Raw genomic sequence first — 16907 nt, forward strand, 5'->3', positions numbered from 1 at the left:
TGTGCAGAAGGGAGCCTGATGTCAGCAGTCCCAAATGCTGAGGTGTTATCTTCATAGCTTGCCAGAGTGGCAAGAGGCCTGGCACTGGTAACCTCAAATACCAAACTACTGCAAGCAGTTGCATGCTGGCATCTCCCAAATGCCAATCCATGGGCTTCATAGAATGATAGAATATCAGGGTTGGAAGGGACCTCAGGAGGTCATCTAGTCCAGCCCCCTGCTCAAAGCAGGACCAATCCCCAGTTTTTGCCCCCTGATCCCTAAATGCCCCCCTCAAGGATTGAACTCACAACCCTGGGTTTAGCAGCCCAATGCTCAAACCACTGAGCTATCCCTCCCCTCAAACAGAGTAATCTGGATTGCTTGGTAAACTGAACGCAAGCAAACAATATGCGTTTTAATGTGGCCAAATTTGAAGTTCTACATCTTGGAACGTAGGTCATATTTACAGGATGAGGGACTCTATCCTGGGAAGCAGTGATTCTGAAAGACTTGGGGGATAATCAGCTGAACATGAGCTCCCAGTATGGAGATGTGGCCAAAAGGAATAATGCAATCCTCGGATGCATAAATAGGAATATTGAATAGGAAGGTTATATTTCCTTTGTGTTTAGTACTGGTGCCCCCATTATTGGAATACTGTGTTAGGTTCTAGTGTCACTCAAGAAGGATGTTGATAAATTGCAGAGGGCTCACAGAAGAGCCATGAAAATTATTAAAGAATTGCAAAACATGTGTTGCAGTGACAGACTTAGGGACTCAATCTGTATAGTTTAACAAATAGAAGATTAAGTGGGAGAACCTGCTCATAGTCTATAAGTAGCTACATGGGGAACAAAAATTTGATAGAGTGCTCTTCAATCTAGCAGACAAAGGAATAACAAGATCCAAGAACTGGAAGTTAAGCTGGATAAATTCTGACTGGAAATAGGGCACGTCTTTTTTAACAGTAAGGGTAATTAACCATTGCAACACTTAACCAAGGATTGTGGTGGATTCTCTATCACAGGCAATTTTTAACAAAAGACTGTTTTCCTAAAAGATCTGCTCTTGTTCAAACAGGAATTAATTCATGGAAGTCCTCTGGCTTGAGTTATATACATCAGACTAGAGGGTCAAAATTGTCACTTCTGGACTTATAATCTACAAATGAATCTATGCATTTATGCAGTGCCAATGGACCAAAAGAGACCTAACAGTGGTAGTACCAGATGCCAACACTGCAGCTTCACACAATGCGACTACTCCATGGGACCCAGTGCCTACAGCATTAAGTGCTGACTTTCCCAGACAACCATACATAGATCCTGCATGGCTGTAGTGCGCTAAGAAGTCTGACACTAACAGCCCTAGGCATCAATGTGCTTCTTTTTGCAGGATGCTAGTACTGAAGGACATCTGGACACTACTGCCCTAGGCATTGTGTACCAAACAGGCTGAAGTCCTATGACTCAGCATGTCCGTGCTCGAGGTCATTAGAGAGAGTGTGCCAAAGCACTCAAATGCAACAAGTTACACTATACCAGTGCTCATCTCCCTGGACAATGCCAGCTTGCAAGACATATGGTGGCTTGATTCCAAGTATGCATAGTCATTAGACCTTAGCGGAGACTGTTGGGCTAGTCCATATAGAAGTGTCTTCGATACCCTGAACTCCCAAAACCCAAAGATATAGAGAGAGCACCTAAAAGTTTTAAATCATTAGAAACTCTATATAGTGTCTAACAATAATAATCTCCTGGTACCAAGGTACGTGCTGAATACACACCACAGGAAAATGGTAACTCTACCCAGAAGCTACATACTGGGCCTTGCCGGCATGGATAGATACTGGAAGCTGTAAACTGGGGCCTAAAAAATGGAAAAGACAATCAATGAAAAAACCCACAGAACAGAGCTTGGACGCAAGCATGTCTGAGACCAGCTCCAGTGTCAACTTGTGCCAAGTCTCCAAGCATTTAACACCTCGCTAAAAAAGCAAAGTTGGAGAATGTACCTAACACATGAACAATCCTGAGGCCACAGAAAAAACTGAAAATCCTCAGGATGTGCCTAACCAGACAAAAACACACAGGATACTGACAGACCTAAAATGGCCAAAGCTCTATTGGGTTGTAGACCAAACCATCTGAGGACATAAGAGGCAAAAGGCCACAAGAATCACAGCTGCATTGGTTAAGATCACTGGGCAGCTATAGTGGGGATCTCCTTGACTGACTACAAAATGGAAAGGAACTAACAAAGGTTCCAGAACCTCTGAGGTACCTATAGTTGCAGCATGCTACCAGTGCATCACAGAATCACAACATCTCAAAAGATTTAGTGGATGTTTCTGCATGACTTGTCTGAGGAGCAGGGCCCTGGAACAAGAACCATGCACTAATATCTTCAGTGAAATTAAAATTAAGCTTTGTCCCCCACCCAGAAATAGCTCAAGAAATCTGACACTAAATAGTTCTGTTAATCACTAGTTCTAAGTTTCTCTATGTTTCATATACAACTATTTAATAGAGGGACTGCAACAGGGTGGACTAGGCCCAGAGGTCCCCTATTGGAGGCCTCATGGTCCTGCCACACTCATCTCAGGAAAGGAGCAGTGGAGAGGTCCTCCAAGCAGGATGAGTGACTGCAGGGGAAACAGCCAATCAGGGCCTAGGAGGGCCCTATAAAAAGGAGATGCAGCACCAGAGACATCCTTGCTGTTCCTTGCTGGAGCTAGAGGAGTGCAGAGGGTGCGCCTGGTTGGCCAAATGGAACTGCAGCACAATGTTCAATGCTAGTAGGGACTGGGGGAGCGAGGAAGAGCTCCTGGCTGGCTGCTGGGCCTGAACTTAGAAGGGCCTTGAGCTAAGGGTAAAGCGTTTGTGAAGGCTAGGGCTGTGGAGAAGTGGCCCACGAACTGAAGGCAGTTTTGCTAAGGGGACACAGCAGTACACAGCTGCTATTCTTAGGGTCCCTGGGCTGGGAGCTGGATTAGTTGGTGGGCCCGGGTCCTGTGCATAGGCCACCGGGAAGGGCCTACAATTGGACAGCAGTAAAACCCCAGAAGGGGACTGTACTGTCAGACGTCCCAACTGGAGAGCTGGGGCCAGAATAGACTAAGAGGGCAAAACCATTGCTTTCACGGAGGAAACCCTGCGGGTATGGCCCAATACTAAGGCTGGGACTGCTTTAAAGACTGCTGGCGCACCCGACCTGAGGAGGGAGCTCACAAGAGGTGGGTGCCATGTCGTTACAGGGACAGGTTTTAATTATTTTTAGATATGGGGATCTGTTGGGATGTGAATATGATACAAGGATCCTTAAGGACTTTGTGTGCAGTTAATTTAGCATTTTTTGTATATACTACCTTCATATATATGGTAAAGTTCTTAGGGTCCCTGTTTCCGCAGTTAGAAAAGAGACAGTTTAAGCTCTGTTACAACATTGCAATCTTTCAGTCACTGTGTAGCAGGGTTAATCAAACTGCTGTGGTTTGCAGGCTGGTAAGCAGAAACCACAGAGTATTACATAAATTGGCAGATGCAATTTTCCCTCTACCTTCCCAGGAAGGAACAATTGGTGGTCACTCAAAGAAACAGGATACTGAGCTTGAAGTTCTGACTTAGTGTGGTAAATCTTATGTTTCTGGGTATGTTAGCAGAAGTTTCCTAACACAATTTTAAGTATATTCTGCAGAGAATGTTAGTTAACCTGAAGCAGAATACCTTCAAATTAACTTCTACTCAATTCCCTCAGCATAGCTAAATTCCAAAATAGTCCCTCATGCCTCTGTAGCTGCTCAAATCCTCTATGCCCATGAGGAAAAAGACATTACTGTCTACCCATTGTGTTCATATTATCCACCTCCAATTGAACAAAAACATGGGAAGGCTATTTCCATACTTAAGAGAGGATGTACTCGGGCGCTTGCCATGTTATACTCATTAAGTCCTCAGTCCATTTTGCCATCCAAGCAAAAACAGAACCAAAACATTCCAAACACTCCACACTGAGAAATAAGCATTTTTAAAACCCACAAACATACATCATGTGTCAAAACAATCATCCTGGGAAAAACAACTTTGCTTTCTATTATGTAAAATACCCCTGAACTTTGGGAACAGCTCAGCCAGCTGCCCCGGGGAAAAGATGCCAGGATTCATACAGTGGTGGTGTGTGCCAGCAGGACCTAGACTTTGTAGGTGCTGTCAACTGGCTATGGAAGAGGAAAAAGGCTCTATGGCAAATGAAAAGGGAGATATTGTCTGAGTTCAGAAAAACACAAGATGAATCGGGTGTTTTCTCCCCTCCTTTCTGTCAGGCCAAGACCAATGGTCTGCCAGACTGTTGCGAGCACACACTTGCACCATCTGTTTCACTTTCTTCTGACAGAGAAACAAAAGATCAACTGTCTGAGTGGGAGGGCAAAACCAATGTACATGGAGAAAAAGCCACTGGCACACAGTGGTTTAAAGAATAGTAAATGCTCCTTTTGCATGCATTACTGAGAACTATAACTGCCACCTTTCCTCCTCAAATCAGATTAATTTATTAGAATCCAGTACTCAATTACAGAGAAACAGGAGACATGCAAGGAAATGTGACTACAGTTTACCTACAATGGTAAAGCTGGAGAGCTTGTTTTCCTGACAAAGGCCTCTACAGGCCCTAGGGTTGCCAGGTGTCCAGTTTTCGACCAGAACACCTGGTCGAAAAGGGACCCTGCCGGCTCCAGTCAGCACTGCTGACCAGGCTGTTAAAAGTCTAGTTGGCAGCACAGCGGGGCTGGCAGACTCCCTACCTGGCTCCACGCAGCTCCCAGGAAGCGCCCAGCATACCTGGCTCCTAGGTGTAGGGAGGACCATGGGGGCTCCATGCACCAGCTCCGAAGCTCCCATTGGCCAGAAACCATGGCCAATTGGAGCTATGGAGGCGGAGGCAGCACACGGAGCCCCCTGGCCACGCCTCTGCCTAGTAGCCAGACATGCCGGCCACTTCCTGAGAGCCACCTGAGGTAAGTGCCACACAGAGCCTGCATCCCTCACCCCCAACCCCTCATGCCCCGTTCCAATCCAGAGTCCACACTCCCAGCTAGAGCGCCCACTCCCTCCTGCACCCCAACCCTCTGCCCCAGCCCAAAGCCCCCTCCCACATCCTGAACTCCTCATTTCTGGCCCCATCCTGGAACCTGTACCCCCTCCCACACCCCAACCTGCTGCCTCAGCCCGGAGACCCCTCCCACACTCCAAACCTCTCATCCCCTCCCCAGAGCCCGGAGTCCCCTCCTGCACCCCAAACCCCTCATCCCCAGCCCCACCCCAGAGCCTGCATCCCCCAGCTGGAGTCCTCACCTCCTCCTGCACCCCAATCCTCTGCCCCAACCCAGTGAAAATAAGCGAGTGAGCGACAGTGGGGGAGAATGAGCAATGGAGGAAGGGGGATGGAATGAGCGGGGGCGGGACCTTGGAGAAGGGGTGGGGCAAGGGTGTTTGGTTTCCTGCTATTTGAAAGTTGGCAACCCTAACGGGCCCTTCCCTGCTCAATATTACTCAAGAACATGTAATTTATTTGGATTTATACATCCTAAAAAGACACCTATACATACGTTCTAAGCACTCTTGACATAACTTAATGATGTAACTGATATAGTTACACTGGTCAATTTCCCCATGTAGACAAGCCTTGTGGGGCTTTATAAGTCAAAACCAACACCCTGAACTCTACCCAAAAATGTATAGGTAGCCACTGCAGATCACAGGGTAACGTTATATGTTCAAGGTAAGCTACTCTGCTTAAACAGTAGAACCCAACACACTTTGCCAGCTTCAGTTTCCAGGTGATTTTAAGGGATAGCCCAAAGTGAAGCAGGGTTCTGTATCTAAACTTGAGATGACAAAAGGCAGAGATGAGACATCACTTCCATAGTCAAAGGAATCATCATAATCTCATGGCCACATATGTGATAAAAAGCTGTTGCTTCTCTCTGATCTTCTAGTGGCAGTTGGGAGACTAACCTAGTTTGCAAACCTGAACAAATGCTAGACAAACCCTCAATTTATGGAGCAGATATTATTCTCACCCCCTCCTCCCAGCTACTTCCCCCAAACACAACCAGCACCTCAGTCTTTTCTGGATTGAGCCTCAATTTGCTAGCTCTCATCTAGCCTCATCCATGTCAGCAACCAGACTGACCAACATCAAGGAGATATGAGGCAACTAGATACCGTGAGAGTAGTCATCACAACCTTTTTAATAAACTTAACCAAAAATTCAAGATAGGACAGGACAATTGTCAGCCAGACTGTCAGGATCAAGCTATGGTTTCTTGAGCAGCTGCTGCACACTTTTCTTTAACTGAACTAGGCAATCGGTACTCCTCCAAAGATGTGTTCATTATCTCCAACGATAGTCCAATATCTTCCCCATTGGCTTTTACCAGCCAGGAAGGACAGCTGGCCCAAACACAAATTGTTGCATAAAATACTCTCAACAGCTCAGGTACCTTAGAATGGTACCTTCCCGACAAAACTGGGAAGACTGTTTTGTCCCTCCTCAAGAATTTGCCTCATTCCCACTGAATGTAAGTGATTTTATATGTAAGTAAGAAAATTCCTTTCAACAGGAATTCCTCTTGAATTAGCAGCCCAGCAGAAAAAGCTAGGCTTACCCAAGGGTTGTACTTCCTGAAATTCCTCCATTGGTCCCATGAAATCCCCAATTTGTTTCAGAAGAGCTCCAATCCACATGAATGTTGTTGTCACTGAGCACTATCAGCTTCAGTGACTCCAGTACTACTATGGAGAGGAACTCCAAGAACACTCAGAGCAAACTCAGAGTGCAATTGGTGACCAGCACAATAGGACCAGTCCTAATCTTCACTCTATCCTAAGACTTACATATAAGATTAAGACACTAACTAGTCCAGTGCTGAGGTGGGACATCAACCATTCACGCTGGATGCTAACACCACCACAATGCCATGACAACCCTTCTTTGGTTTATGCTGTGTTGAGTACTTAGCCAGAAAATGCCCTACATTGTCTCCCCAATACATGCAAAGCTGGAGGCTTCTTCCATTACTACAGTAGTGTTACTTAATTGACAGCATCTAATACAATGGGGCCCTCACCACAACTACCTCCCCTCAGTACCAACTTGTTCTAAAGTGAATGCAGGAGAGAGTAATTGCAGCCTAGTTCACTAACGAAACAGAGCTCTTTCTGCTTCCATCAACATGCACATGTAAACCAAAACAAGTGGCTGGGCAGCAACAGATTGTTCCATTAACCTGCCTTCATAAGTATGAATTGTCAATGTGAATCAGGTCATCTAAAAGTGACAAGACCTTATAACACAACTACAAGAGAGATTACAGCAGTTAAAAAAATGGATAAAATAGGCTATTCAATGTCTGTCCCCTTCCTTATCATCAGATCTTCTTCTACCAGTACCAATCTCAGAGAGCGCCGTTCTTCAGATTACTTCTCAGATGACCAAGTAGTCTTGCAACTTTTGTCTTGAAGTATGAAACAAGTTATATCAAAGTGATTTCACTGAACAAACCTGAATGCAACTTCAGTTGCCTCATGCTTTTCATTAAACATATGTGTGGGTGAGGTTTTATCTTTTGCCAGCAGTAGGGCACTTGAAGAAGGAAGGTTTTACTTAAGTGTCTTGACCTATAAGTACCATATTCTACATACATCAGTTCAAAAATAATCAAAATGAACGGTAGGAATCAGCTAGAAATCAGAACTGATTTTGAGAGATGTTAAAAGGCCAAGCACTCTTCAGCTGCTTCCTGATCAAGAAACCACTCCACTAGATGAGATCAGGGGATGTAATCACAGAGGCAGAAATGAGATTTTAATCTTATGTCTGAGGAGATATTTAATATCTCTCTGCCAGATAAACTGCTATACGCAAATCTCCTTACTGTTTTACAATGTATACTTACAGAGATTAAATCTTTCTTTTGAAACAAAAATTCACAAACTATGATCTAAGGACCACTGGTGGTCCAGGAAGCACTATGATCTGCAGAAAGCTATATGGACACATGGTGCTGACTTTCCTCTTTGTTTTCAGCTGCTAAATTGCATTTAATGTAACTTTAGATATTTATAACCACTTTTCAAGCATTATTTTTCCATGTAACCAATTGCTGAAGTTGCCACCGGGATGTTATTCTATCATGGATGTAAAAAGGGAGGTGCTCCAGATAATCACAAATGGGTGAGGAAAGGTCTATTGAGATGTGATCTATGCCATGAAAAAGTTTGAGAATTCATTTTAAAACTATGTGAAAAACAAAATCAGGTCTACTGACTTCAGACTGTCTGACCCTTTACTCAAGACACGTTTGCAGGAGCAGGAAACATTTATATTTTAAATATTAAAATTAAAACACTATCCCATTCATGTCTATCACGAAAATCTGTACAATTTACACAAAATCAGAGGCATTGAAAAAAAGATATTCAGAGAATGAAGGAGGAAAGAATTGTGTGGAGGATCACTTGTATATTTAAGCAGAAATTTGCTTTCTTAACTATTAACACTGAGGCTACAACTTCATCACTCCTGGCCAGACCAGCACAAACACCGTTTGCTGGTGGAAGGCAGGAAAGAGTCAGTACAGTTCCTTTTCCTCACACATAGCAGAATCCTTCCATTACTGCTAGAAACAAATCATCTCCACTAGCTCACATTGATTTAAAGCGGCTTGTGTTGCTGCCCACTGGGATAATTTTTCCTTAAAGGTATCCAGAAGTATAAAGGAGTTCTTGGTTAGAAGTGTTAATTATATAAATCCTGTTTTGCAAACAGACAAAACCCCACCACATTACTGCAATGTGAGTTAAGTGAACAACTTCAGTATCTGTACAGACTCTCCATTAGCTTGCCACATATTTTACAAAGGTTTGCCAAGTGCAGTCTAACATTTTACTTGTATGACTCAGGAAGGCATCAATGTTAGCAAATTTCACCTGGGCCCTGGCTTTGTCAGTTAATATATATAAACTGGGACTTGTCCCACATTTCACATACTTACCATCCATGAGGAGCCAGTGGCCAGTTAGGACCCAGATAAGGACAAGCATGACAGACAGGGAGAATGAGAGCAGTTCAGCAGCAGTGAAACGTCCACAACAGCCAAAGGAAATCCTGGAAACAGCACACTATATTAGTTCAAAGATTTAATGCTTTCCATTTAAAGAACAGAAAAACCTCTGGCTCTGTTTGGACGAGGCTCATAAGTACTAATATTCATAAAAGATGCCAGACAGACCTGAAAGGGAAGTTCTCTTTGCCACAAAATAGGTACCAAAGGCAGCAACAATAAAGGCTTTCTCCACATTTAAATAACTTGCCTAAATTCGGAAGTGGAGGGATGAAAGGGTTAGTCTATGTTAGTGTACGCAGATTTAAATCAAAGCAGTTTAAATCACTGATTTTAATCATAATTTAAATCAGCAAGCAGAACACCTTGATTTAAATCAATTTTAATCCTGTTTTACATTTGTATATAGCTATTTTCCTAAAGAAAGGTTTATTCTCATTGATTAGTAAATATTAAAACATGTTTATTTGCAACTAAATAGAACCTTTACACTAAATTTGGTGCTTCATTTTGCTAAATAGGTAGATATACTATATCCACACATTTATTTAAGCAATTATATAGTTTAATTTACATTTATTCAGATTCTTAATTTTCACATATTTTATTATGTTAGAAATTGGTAACAATGCATTTCATATTTACTAGATTTACTTTTTGTGATTTGTATCAACTTGGATAGAAATTAGAATTCACTTAAAAATACATAAAAAGCATTTTAAAATTGTTTTTGTATTAGTTAAATGAAGGTATCTCAAATGTGTTGGATACATTAAAAAGTTTAGCATTCAAAGCTAATTACTAATCAAATGAAGTTTCTGTAGTTAGTAAGTAGAAATTATTATTTCTGGTCATCATGTACTTCAAGATTTTAGAACTAGCAGATCTCATCTGCTCACAGCTAATTTTATTAATAGATTGGAAGAGGAAAACAAGCTCTCTTGATTTTTCAATTCCCAATTGGTTTCTTAACTTTGAATTAACTAGTCATTGAACTAACTTAGTAAAGTGAAATGAAGAAAATATTCTCTCTGCACATGCAGAACAGAAGACAGATAGAGAGATTAAAATAAATCTATGTATCATGGGTCAAAAGCAGGCTTAGCACTTCAACAAATGCTTGCTCAAGGTGCTTAACTAGGTCAGACTTTCTTTAAAAGTTCAGCAGCAAACATGTACTGTTTACCTTCAAAAACAAATTTACTATACTAAATTAAAATATTTTAAAAATTAGGCCTTAACACAGGTTGTCATAATTTCAAATTTATTTTTAGAAAGGTCTCTTCTAAAAAATAAACCTGTATTTAATTTAAATAAACTGAGTTAAATCACAAAAAAACAGCAATTTTTATCCATCCTGGTCTATGTCCATTTAATTCTTGGCTCTTCTGCTGAGACTGTTATCAGGGTTGACTATCAACTGATACTGAATATGAACGGTTTTGCAATGCAGACTCCTGTCCGCAAGACCTGCAACTCATTTTAAAAAGGGCACTAAACAGCTGTCATTCATGTTAAGGTGGCTATTGCACGGTCACTATAGTCTTTGAAACATCTAGAGTTAATGACCATAATGCAACTGTGGTAGCGTAATATAAAAGTCCAACCCCAGCTCCTAAACACAATGAAATCTCACCCAAAGCAAGCCAAAACTTCTGAAAAACACTGAAGAACACTAATCCCCTACAATAGTATCATATTTCCCATGCTGGCAAGTGTGCATGACAGGCAGAAATTGTGTTTCCTAGCTTCAAAGTGGGAACATGGTTTTGGCAAAGAGAACCAGAACTTATACAAACAATCAGTACTAGAGCCCTGGAGTTAGTGCTAGTAGCAGAAACCCCAGTTAAAAAAAAAATCTCATTAAGAGAAATAAATGCATACAAAAGAAAAGCAAAAGATTTATCTAGTCCTTACTTGTTTTGAGGAGAACAAGGTCGTGTTAAATACTGGCACATCGGGAGCAGAAGGAAAGCAAAGGCTATTGTTGCAAGGACTAGAAAAAGAGAAAATGTAACATTAGTACATTCAGATCCATTTTCTACAGTGTGCAAACAGCTCCCAGTCTGAGAAAGCTTTGTGACACTGTCTTATTAGTGTATACTACAACATTTAAAATCCCCTCTTCACAGAATCAGCTTGAGGGTAGAGGGGGTCAATTTTTGCTGTGTGTAGCATATTCATGGCTCTGCCAAACCGGAGCAGTAGGACGGACCTTCTTACTGATATCTTGATCGGCAAACAGTGTTCTGAAGAACTGCAGAAGTAGGACCAAAAGGCCACTATAAATTTTTTCCGAAGTCAAAGTGTTGACATTTGCTTGTATGCAAAAATCTAAGCTAAAGCAGTTTCTGAATTCTTAGAAGTTGAGAGGCTTGCTGGCCTTCAATTCATTGATTTTAAAATCTATTTGTAATGCCTTAATCAATAAAAACTGGTAAAGGGCAATGTGGAGAATTAGGGCTAAGTTAATATTTAGTTATTTATGCATTACACTTAAAAGAAACTATCCCTACGCCAAGGAGTTTACAGTCATCATTAGATAAAATTTGACTTGACACAGAAAGCAGGAACAGCCAAAAGGGTGAAAATGTGAAGGGGTGGCACTGCCATAGTAAAAAAGAAAAGGAGTACTTGTGGCACCTTAGAGACTAACCAATTTATCTGAGTACAAGCTTTAGTGAGCTACAGCTACGAAGTCATATGGCTACTTATTTGCTTTTTATTTTATTTACTATGGTTACCAAGTTAATTTTTATACACATTCATTCAAAATGTACAAAAATCAAAGTAATAGAAATGTAGTGTTGGAAGGGACCTTGAGAGGTCTTCTAGTTCAGCCCCCAGTGCTGAGGCAGGACCAAATATACCGAAACAATTCCTGACAGGTGTTGGTCTAACCTGTTCTTAAAAACCTCCAATGATGGGAGATTCCACAACCTTCCTTGAAAGCCTATTTCAGAGTTCAACTATCCTTGTAGTTAGAAAATTATTCCTAATATCTAATCTAAATCTCTTTGCTGCAGATTAAGCCCATTACTTCTCGTCCCACCTTCAGTGGACTTGGAGAACAACTGATCAGTGTCCTTTTTACAGCAGCTCTTAACATATAACCACCCCTATCCACTAGCCAGCAACCTTGCCAAACAAGGAAATTAGGTTAGTTTGGCATGATTTGTTCTTGACAAATCCATGCTGGCTGGCTATTCCTTATAACCCTATTACCCTCTAAGTGCTTACAAACTGTAATAATTTGTTCCAGTATCTTTCCAGGCACCCAAGTTAAGCTAAACGGTCTATAGCTCCCTGGGTCCTCTTTGTTCCCCTTTTTAAAGATAGGTACTATGTTTGTGGTTCTCCAGTCCTCTGGGACCTCACCCATCCTCCATGAGTTCTCAAAGATAATCCCTAATGACGCTGCTTCAGCTAGTTCCGTAACCACCTTAGGGTGAATTTCATCAGGTCCTGCCAACTTGAAACACATCTAATTTAACTAAATACTCTCTTTAACCTGCTATTCCCCTATTTTGGCTTGCATTCCTTCCCCGTGTTAATATTGTGTTAAGTATCTGGTCACAATTTACGTTTTTAAGTCAAGAATGAAGCAAAATAGAAACACCTGAGCCTTCTTGATATCGTCCGTTATCAACTCTACTTCCCCACTAAGTAGAGCACCTACAGTTTCTTCATCTTTCTTTTGCTCCTAACGTATCTATTGAACCTTTTTTATGGTCTTTTATGTCCCCTGCTTGAGGCAACTCATTTTGTGCCTTAGCCTTTTTGATTTTGTCCCAACATGCTTGTGCTTTTCTTTTGTTCTCATCCTAGGTAACATGGCCATGTTTTCACTTCTGATTTTCAGGTAATTAGAAAGCTCCCAATGGAGCCATACTAGCTTCTTACTATTTTTTCCTATCTTTCCTTTGCATCAGGATAGTTTGCTGCTGTGCCTTGAATATTAAACAAGGATAAACAACAAAAACAATAGGGAAAAGACCAAAAGAACTCTCTGAAATTAAAAGCATTGAAGAAAAAGAAAAATATGAAAGTCTGGATTCTGAAGCACTGCTATCCACAGTTATGGGCATTAATTTATAATGTATGCATACATTTTATTTTTAAAAGTTCCTTCCCCATCTCTCAAAAAAATTGGCCAATTCATCATTCAAATGATTTATCAGACTCTCCACATAATAAATTTCTTTAAAATAGTGTAAGTGTAGAAATACAACCTTTGAGAGTTGTCAGGTCGTAACATATTTTTCATATACTTGGATCACATGATCCATAAATGCATTTCAGTTCATAGTGACAAGACTCAGAATGCTTAACATTTCCTGTTTGAGACGGATGAACATGAATAGAAGAGAATGTAGTCACCTGCTGTGCATATCGTAAAGACTACTTGAACTGAATCAAAGAAGAAGAACATGACTAGGAGAGAAACAGATGCTCCAATCGGAAGGAACAGTGCCTGGGTGGAATCGATGGTCTGGATACCTGCAGGAGAAAGAATACAACAGGTTTCATTTATGAAAGAATATAACAGGTTTCATTTATGGGATTTCTCAGTACACATACTAAAACAGAATATTGTATTTAGATCTTCTCCTAGTCTGTTTTTGTAGTCCAGTTCCCAAACGTATCCAAGAACTTTATAGTGAATTTGGTCATTATACTGCTGACTTAAAAGAATATGGATTCTGAGATACCCATTTAATTTCAAGGAAATACACCAGGGCCTAGCTACAGTACTGAATGCAAAACTGGTTCTTCAACTAAGACTTACTACTCTTTCACAGGGGCTAGGTAAAGAACAGCAGCAACAGCTCTGTGGAACCCAGGGAGAGGGATGGATGGGGAATGGTGGCAGTCTGTGCTCAGGATGTTGTTTGTGACTATCAAGATATGACAGCAGGTTTAGCATTAATTGTGGTAATTTGATTCCCAATCCCATCTCATGTTTACCATACTATTTACCTTAATCGAGACAAAATCAGTGTTGTCGAAGATTTAAAGGAATGGCGTTATGTTAGAATTCTAAAACTCTAGTCAAGATGACAAAGCAAGATGTTCTTTAGCCGGGGCTAAACTGGTTGAGTTAAAGGTTGCTTTAACTTGACCAGTTTAGCATACGCTAAAGAACTTCCTTGGTCTTAACTAGAATTTTAGAAGGTGTTCAACTGTATGAGCTAGCTCAGTTTAATACCACACCTTTAAATCCTATTCAAGAGAAGGCCACTGTGCATTTATATAGCATTCTTTGCAAGTCACACGATAACTTACAGAGTAAAAAGCTAATGATCAAGTTTTCAAAAGCACCTAAATCACTAAGGGTATGTCTGCACTGCAATTTAAAACCCACAGCTGGCCCTTGCCAACTGATCCAGGCTCATAGGGGTTGGACTAAGTGGCTGAATTCAGGCTCAGGCTGGAGCCTGGATTCTAGGACCCTGTGAGGTGGGAGGGTCCCAGACCACAGGCTGCAGCCTGAGCCCGAATGTCTACAACTTAGTCTCAGCCCTGTGAGCCCAAGTCAGTTGCAAGGGCCAGCCACAGGTTTTTAATTGTCGTGTAGACATACCCAAAGGTAATTTTGAAAATATTACATAATATGTACCGATTTAGCGGACTATTTAACTATAAACATAAATTAGTATAAAAAGTCACCTGTAAAATTTATTCTTGAAAGCAGACTCTCTAAACATGGAGCATAAATACTAAAGGTTTTAAGTCTGATCCACTCAGTGACATTAAGAACATATCGTATGGTACGGTGAAAGATATGTTGGGCCCTATTAAGCTTAATGATCACTAACTTTAAAAAAATCAATACAGAATTATACAGGGACTCAAAAAATAATTTTTAAAAACAGAAGTAATCTGTTGAAATAGCTTGGTGCCAGTGAGAATATACATGGCACCATCCTAAATTAACTAGAGTCTAAGAATCAGACTTCTGGGAGATGAGAGAACAAGGTGGTTACTGAAATGGGGCTTTGATAAAAACTAAAAATAGTGTTTAAGGGGTTCCCAAACTGTTTTTGGCTGGGACCCCCATTGAAAATATTTCAGGCTGTGATGACCCCCCCTCAAAAAATGACGACCCCTGCATACCATTCCGCCCTTACTTCTGCACTGCTGCTGGGGGCGGTGCTGCCTTCAGAGCTGTGTGCCTGGCCAGCAACCCCTGCTCTTCAGCCACCCAGCTCTGAAGAGCTTGGGCTGTCAGGCATGCGTTGGGGCTGAAAAAGCTCACGACCCCCCCCCCCCCATAACCACCTCACGACCCCCAGTTTGAGAACCACTGAAGCTCTTTGGTTGTGATGGCCTCAATCCATTATTTTGAAGATGACGAAACAGATGAGGAATAAAAAGAGGTTGCTTGCCTAACCCTAAATTGGAGTGTATGGCCTCTGCAATCCCAGCACCAGTGACCCAGGAACCTTCCACAAAGCAGGGCATGTTGGCACCCAGAACAGTAAGCCCGGAAATAGCCTTCCTCTAGGTAGATAAGGCATTCTTTGTGGAGTTCAACTCCATCATCTTGAAAAAGCAGGACACCGCTTTAAGCCAGACTTCTTAACCCAAGCAGCAACTGTGTGTTAGGTACAGCAGTCCAAATTCCAGACCAGAATAAAGGCTTCACAACAGTACAAAAACAGAACACACACTAAAAGCCACTACAACACTCCTAAAACATTAAACTATAAAACACTTAAAAGTTTTGGCTGAAAAGCCAAGCTAAGTTTTACATGCAATAAATGAAGGCAACTTATGGAAAAAGATTGGAGGCTGTTGGAACCCACAAGACATTTTATAGGTTCAGCTCCACCAACGGTATTTGTGCGTTCCCAACAAACACAGCTTTCTAGAGTGTTTCTGAAACTATGCTCTTCTGGGTTATTCATATCTCTTAAGTGTGAAAATGCAGATGCAATTCTCAAAGATAGAACACTTCAAGAGGTTAATGGGGGGGAAATGTGAGTGAGATAGCATTGTGAACTTGATCGTATACCCATGTTGAATGACTTCCAGGACCCATTTGTCCACTGTTGTCACACTCCAAGCTGGTAAAAAGAGTGCTGAACACCCCCCAAAGGGAGTGGGTCAGGTGCACAGTGAGAGACAGTGGTTGGCAGCTCCCTGGTTGCATTCAGAAATAACGCTTCCGAAAAGACTTGAGTATGAGATGCTGGAGGTTGTGATGAACCTTCATAAACAAGCAAGGGAAATACAACCTAGATGGAGCTACTGTAAGGTGGGTGCAATATTGGTTAGAAAACTGTTCCCAGAGAGCAGTTATCAGTGGTTCACAGTCATGCTGGAAGGGCATAACGAATGGGGTCCCGGAGGGATCAGTTCTAGGTTCAGTTCTGTTCAATATCTTCATCAATGATTTATATAATGCCATAGAAAGTACATTGTGACAGGGTCGGGCCAGATGGCTATAGGAGAGTGACAGATTAGCCCCAGGTTAAGTAGGTCCCTTTTCCCTGGGTAAGGTAACAGGGAAGGTTCCAGAATAATTAGGAACATTCTGGAAACAATTAAGGCAGACAGGCTGATTAGAACACCTGCAACCAATCAAGAAGCTACTAGAATCAAGTAAGGCAGGCTAATCAGGACACCTGGGTTTAAAAAGGAGCTCACTTCAGTTTGTGGTGTGTGGGAAGAGCTGGGAGCAAGAGGCGCAAGAAGCTGAGAGTGAGAAAGCGTACTACTGGAAGACTGAGAAGTACAAGCATTATCAGACATCAGGAGGGAGGTCCTGTGGTGAAAATAAAGAAGGGGTTGGGAG

General features: G+C 41.7%; 1 protein-coding gene across 2 annotated transcripts in view; it reads right to left on the reverse strand.

The window, feature by feature from the left end:
• The window catches only part of SPPL3 (signal peptide peptidase like 3), a 141624-nt gene that overhangs the window by 13734 nt on the left and 110983 nt on the right, over nucleotides 1–16907 (reverse strand). For both annotated transcript variants that reach the window (XM_048821441.2, XM_048821438.2), the window contains exons 4-6: nucleotides 13487–13606; nucleotides 11024–11102; nucleotides 9038–9150 (exon numbers count right to left, since the gene is read on the reverse strand). In XM_048821441.2, coding sequence (XP_048677398.1) covers nucleotides 9038–9150; nucleotides 11024–11102; nucleotides 13487–13606 — 312 coding nt within the window. The remainder of the gene's footprint in view (nucleotides 1–9037; nucleotides 9151–11023; nucleotides 11103–13486; nucleotides 13607–16907) is intronic.

Source organism: Caretta caretta, chromosome 15 (assembly GCF_965140235.1).
Source record: "Caretta caretta isolate rCarCar2 chromosome 15, rCarCar1.hap1, whole genome shotgun sequence".
In the NCBI taxonomy this organism is placed as follows: domain Eukaryota; kingdom Metazoa; phylum Chordata; order Testudines; family Cheloniidae; genus Caretta; species Caretta caretta.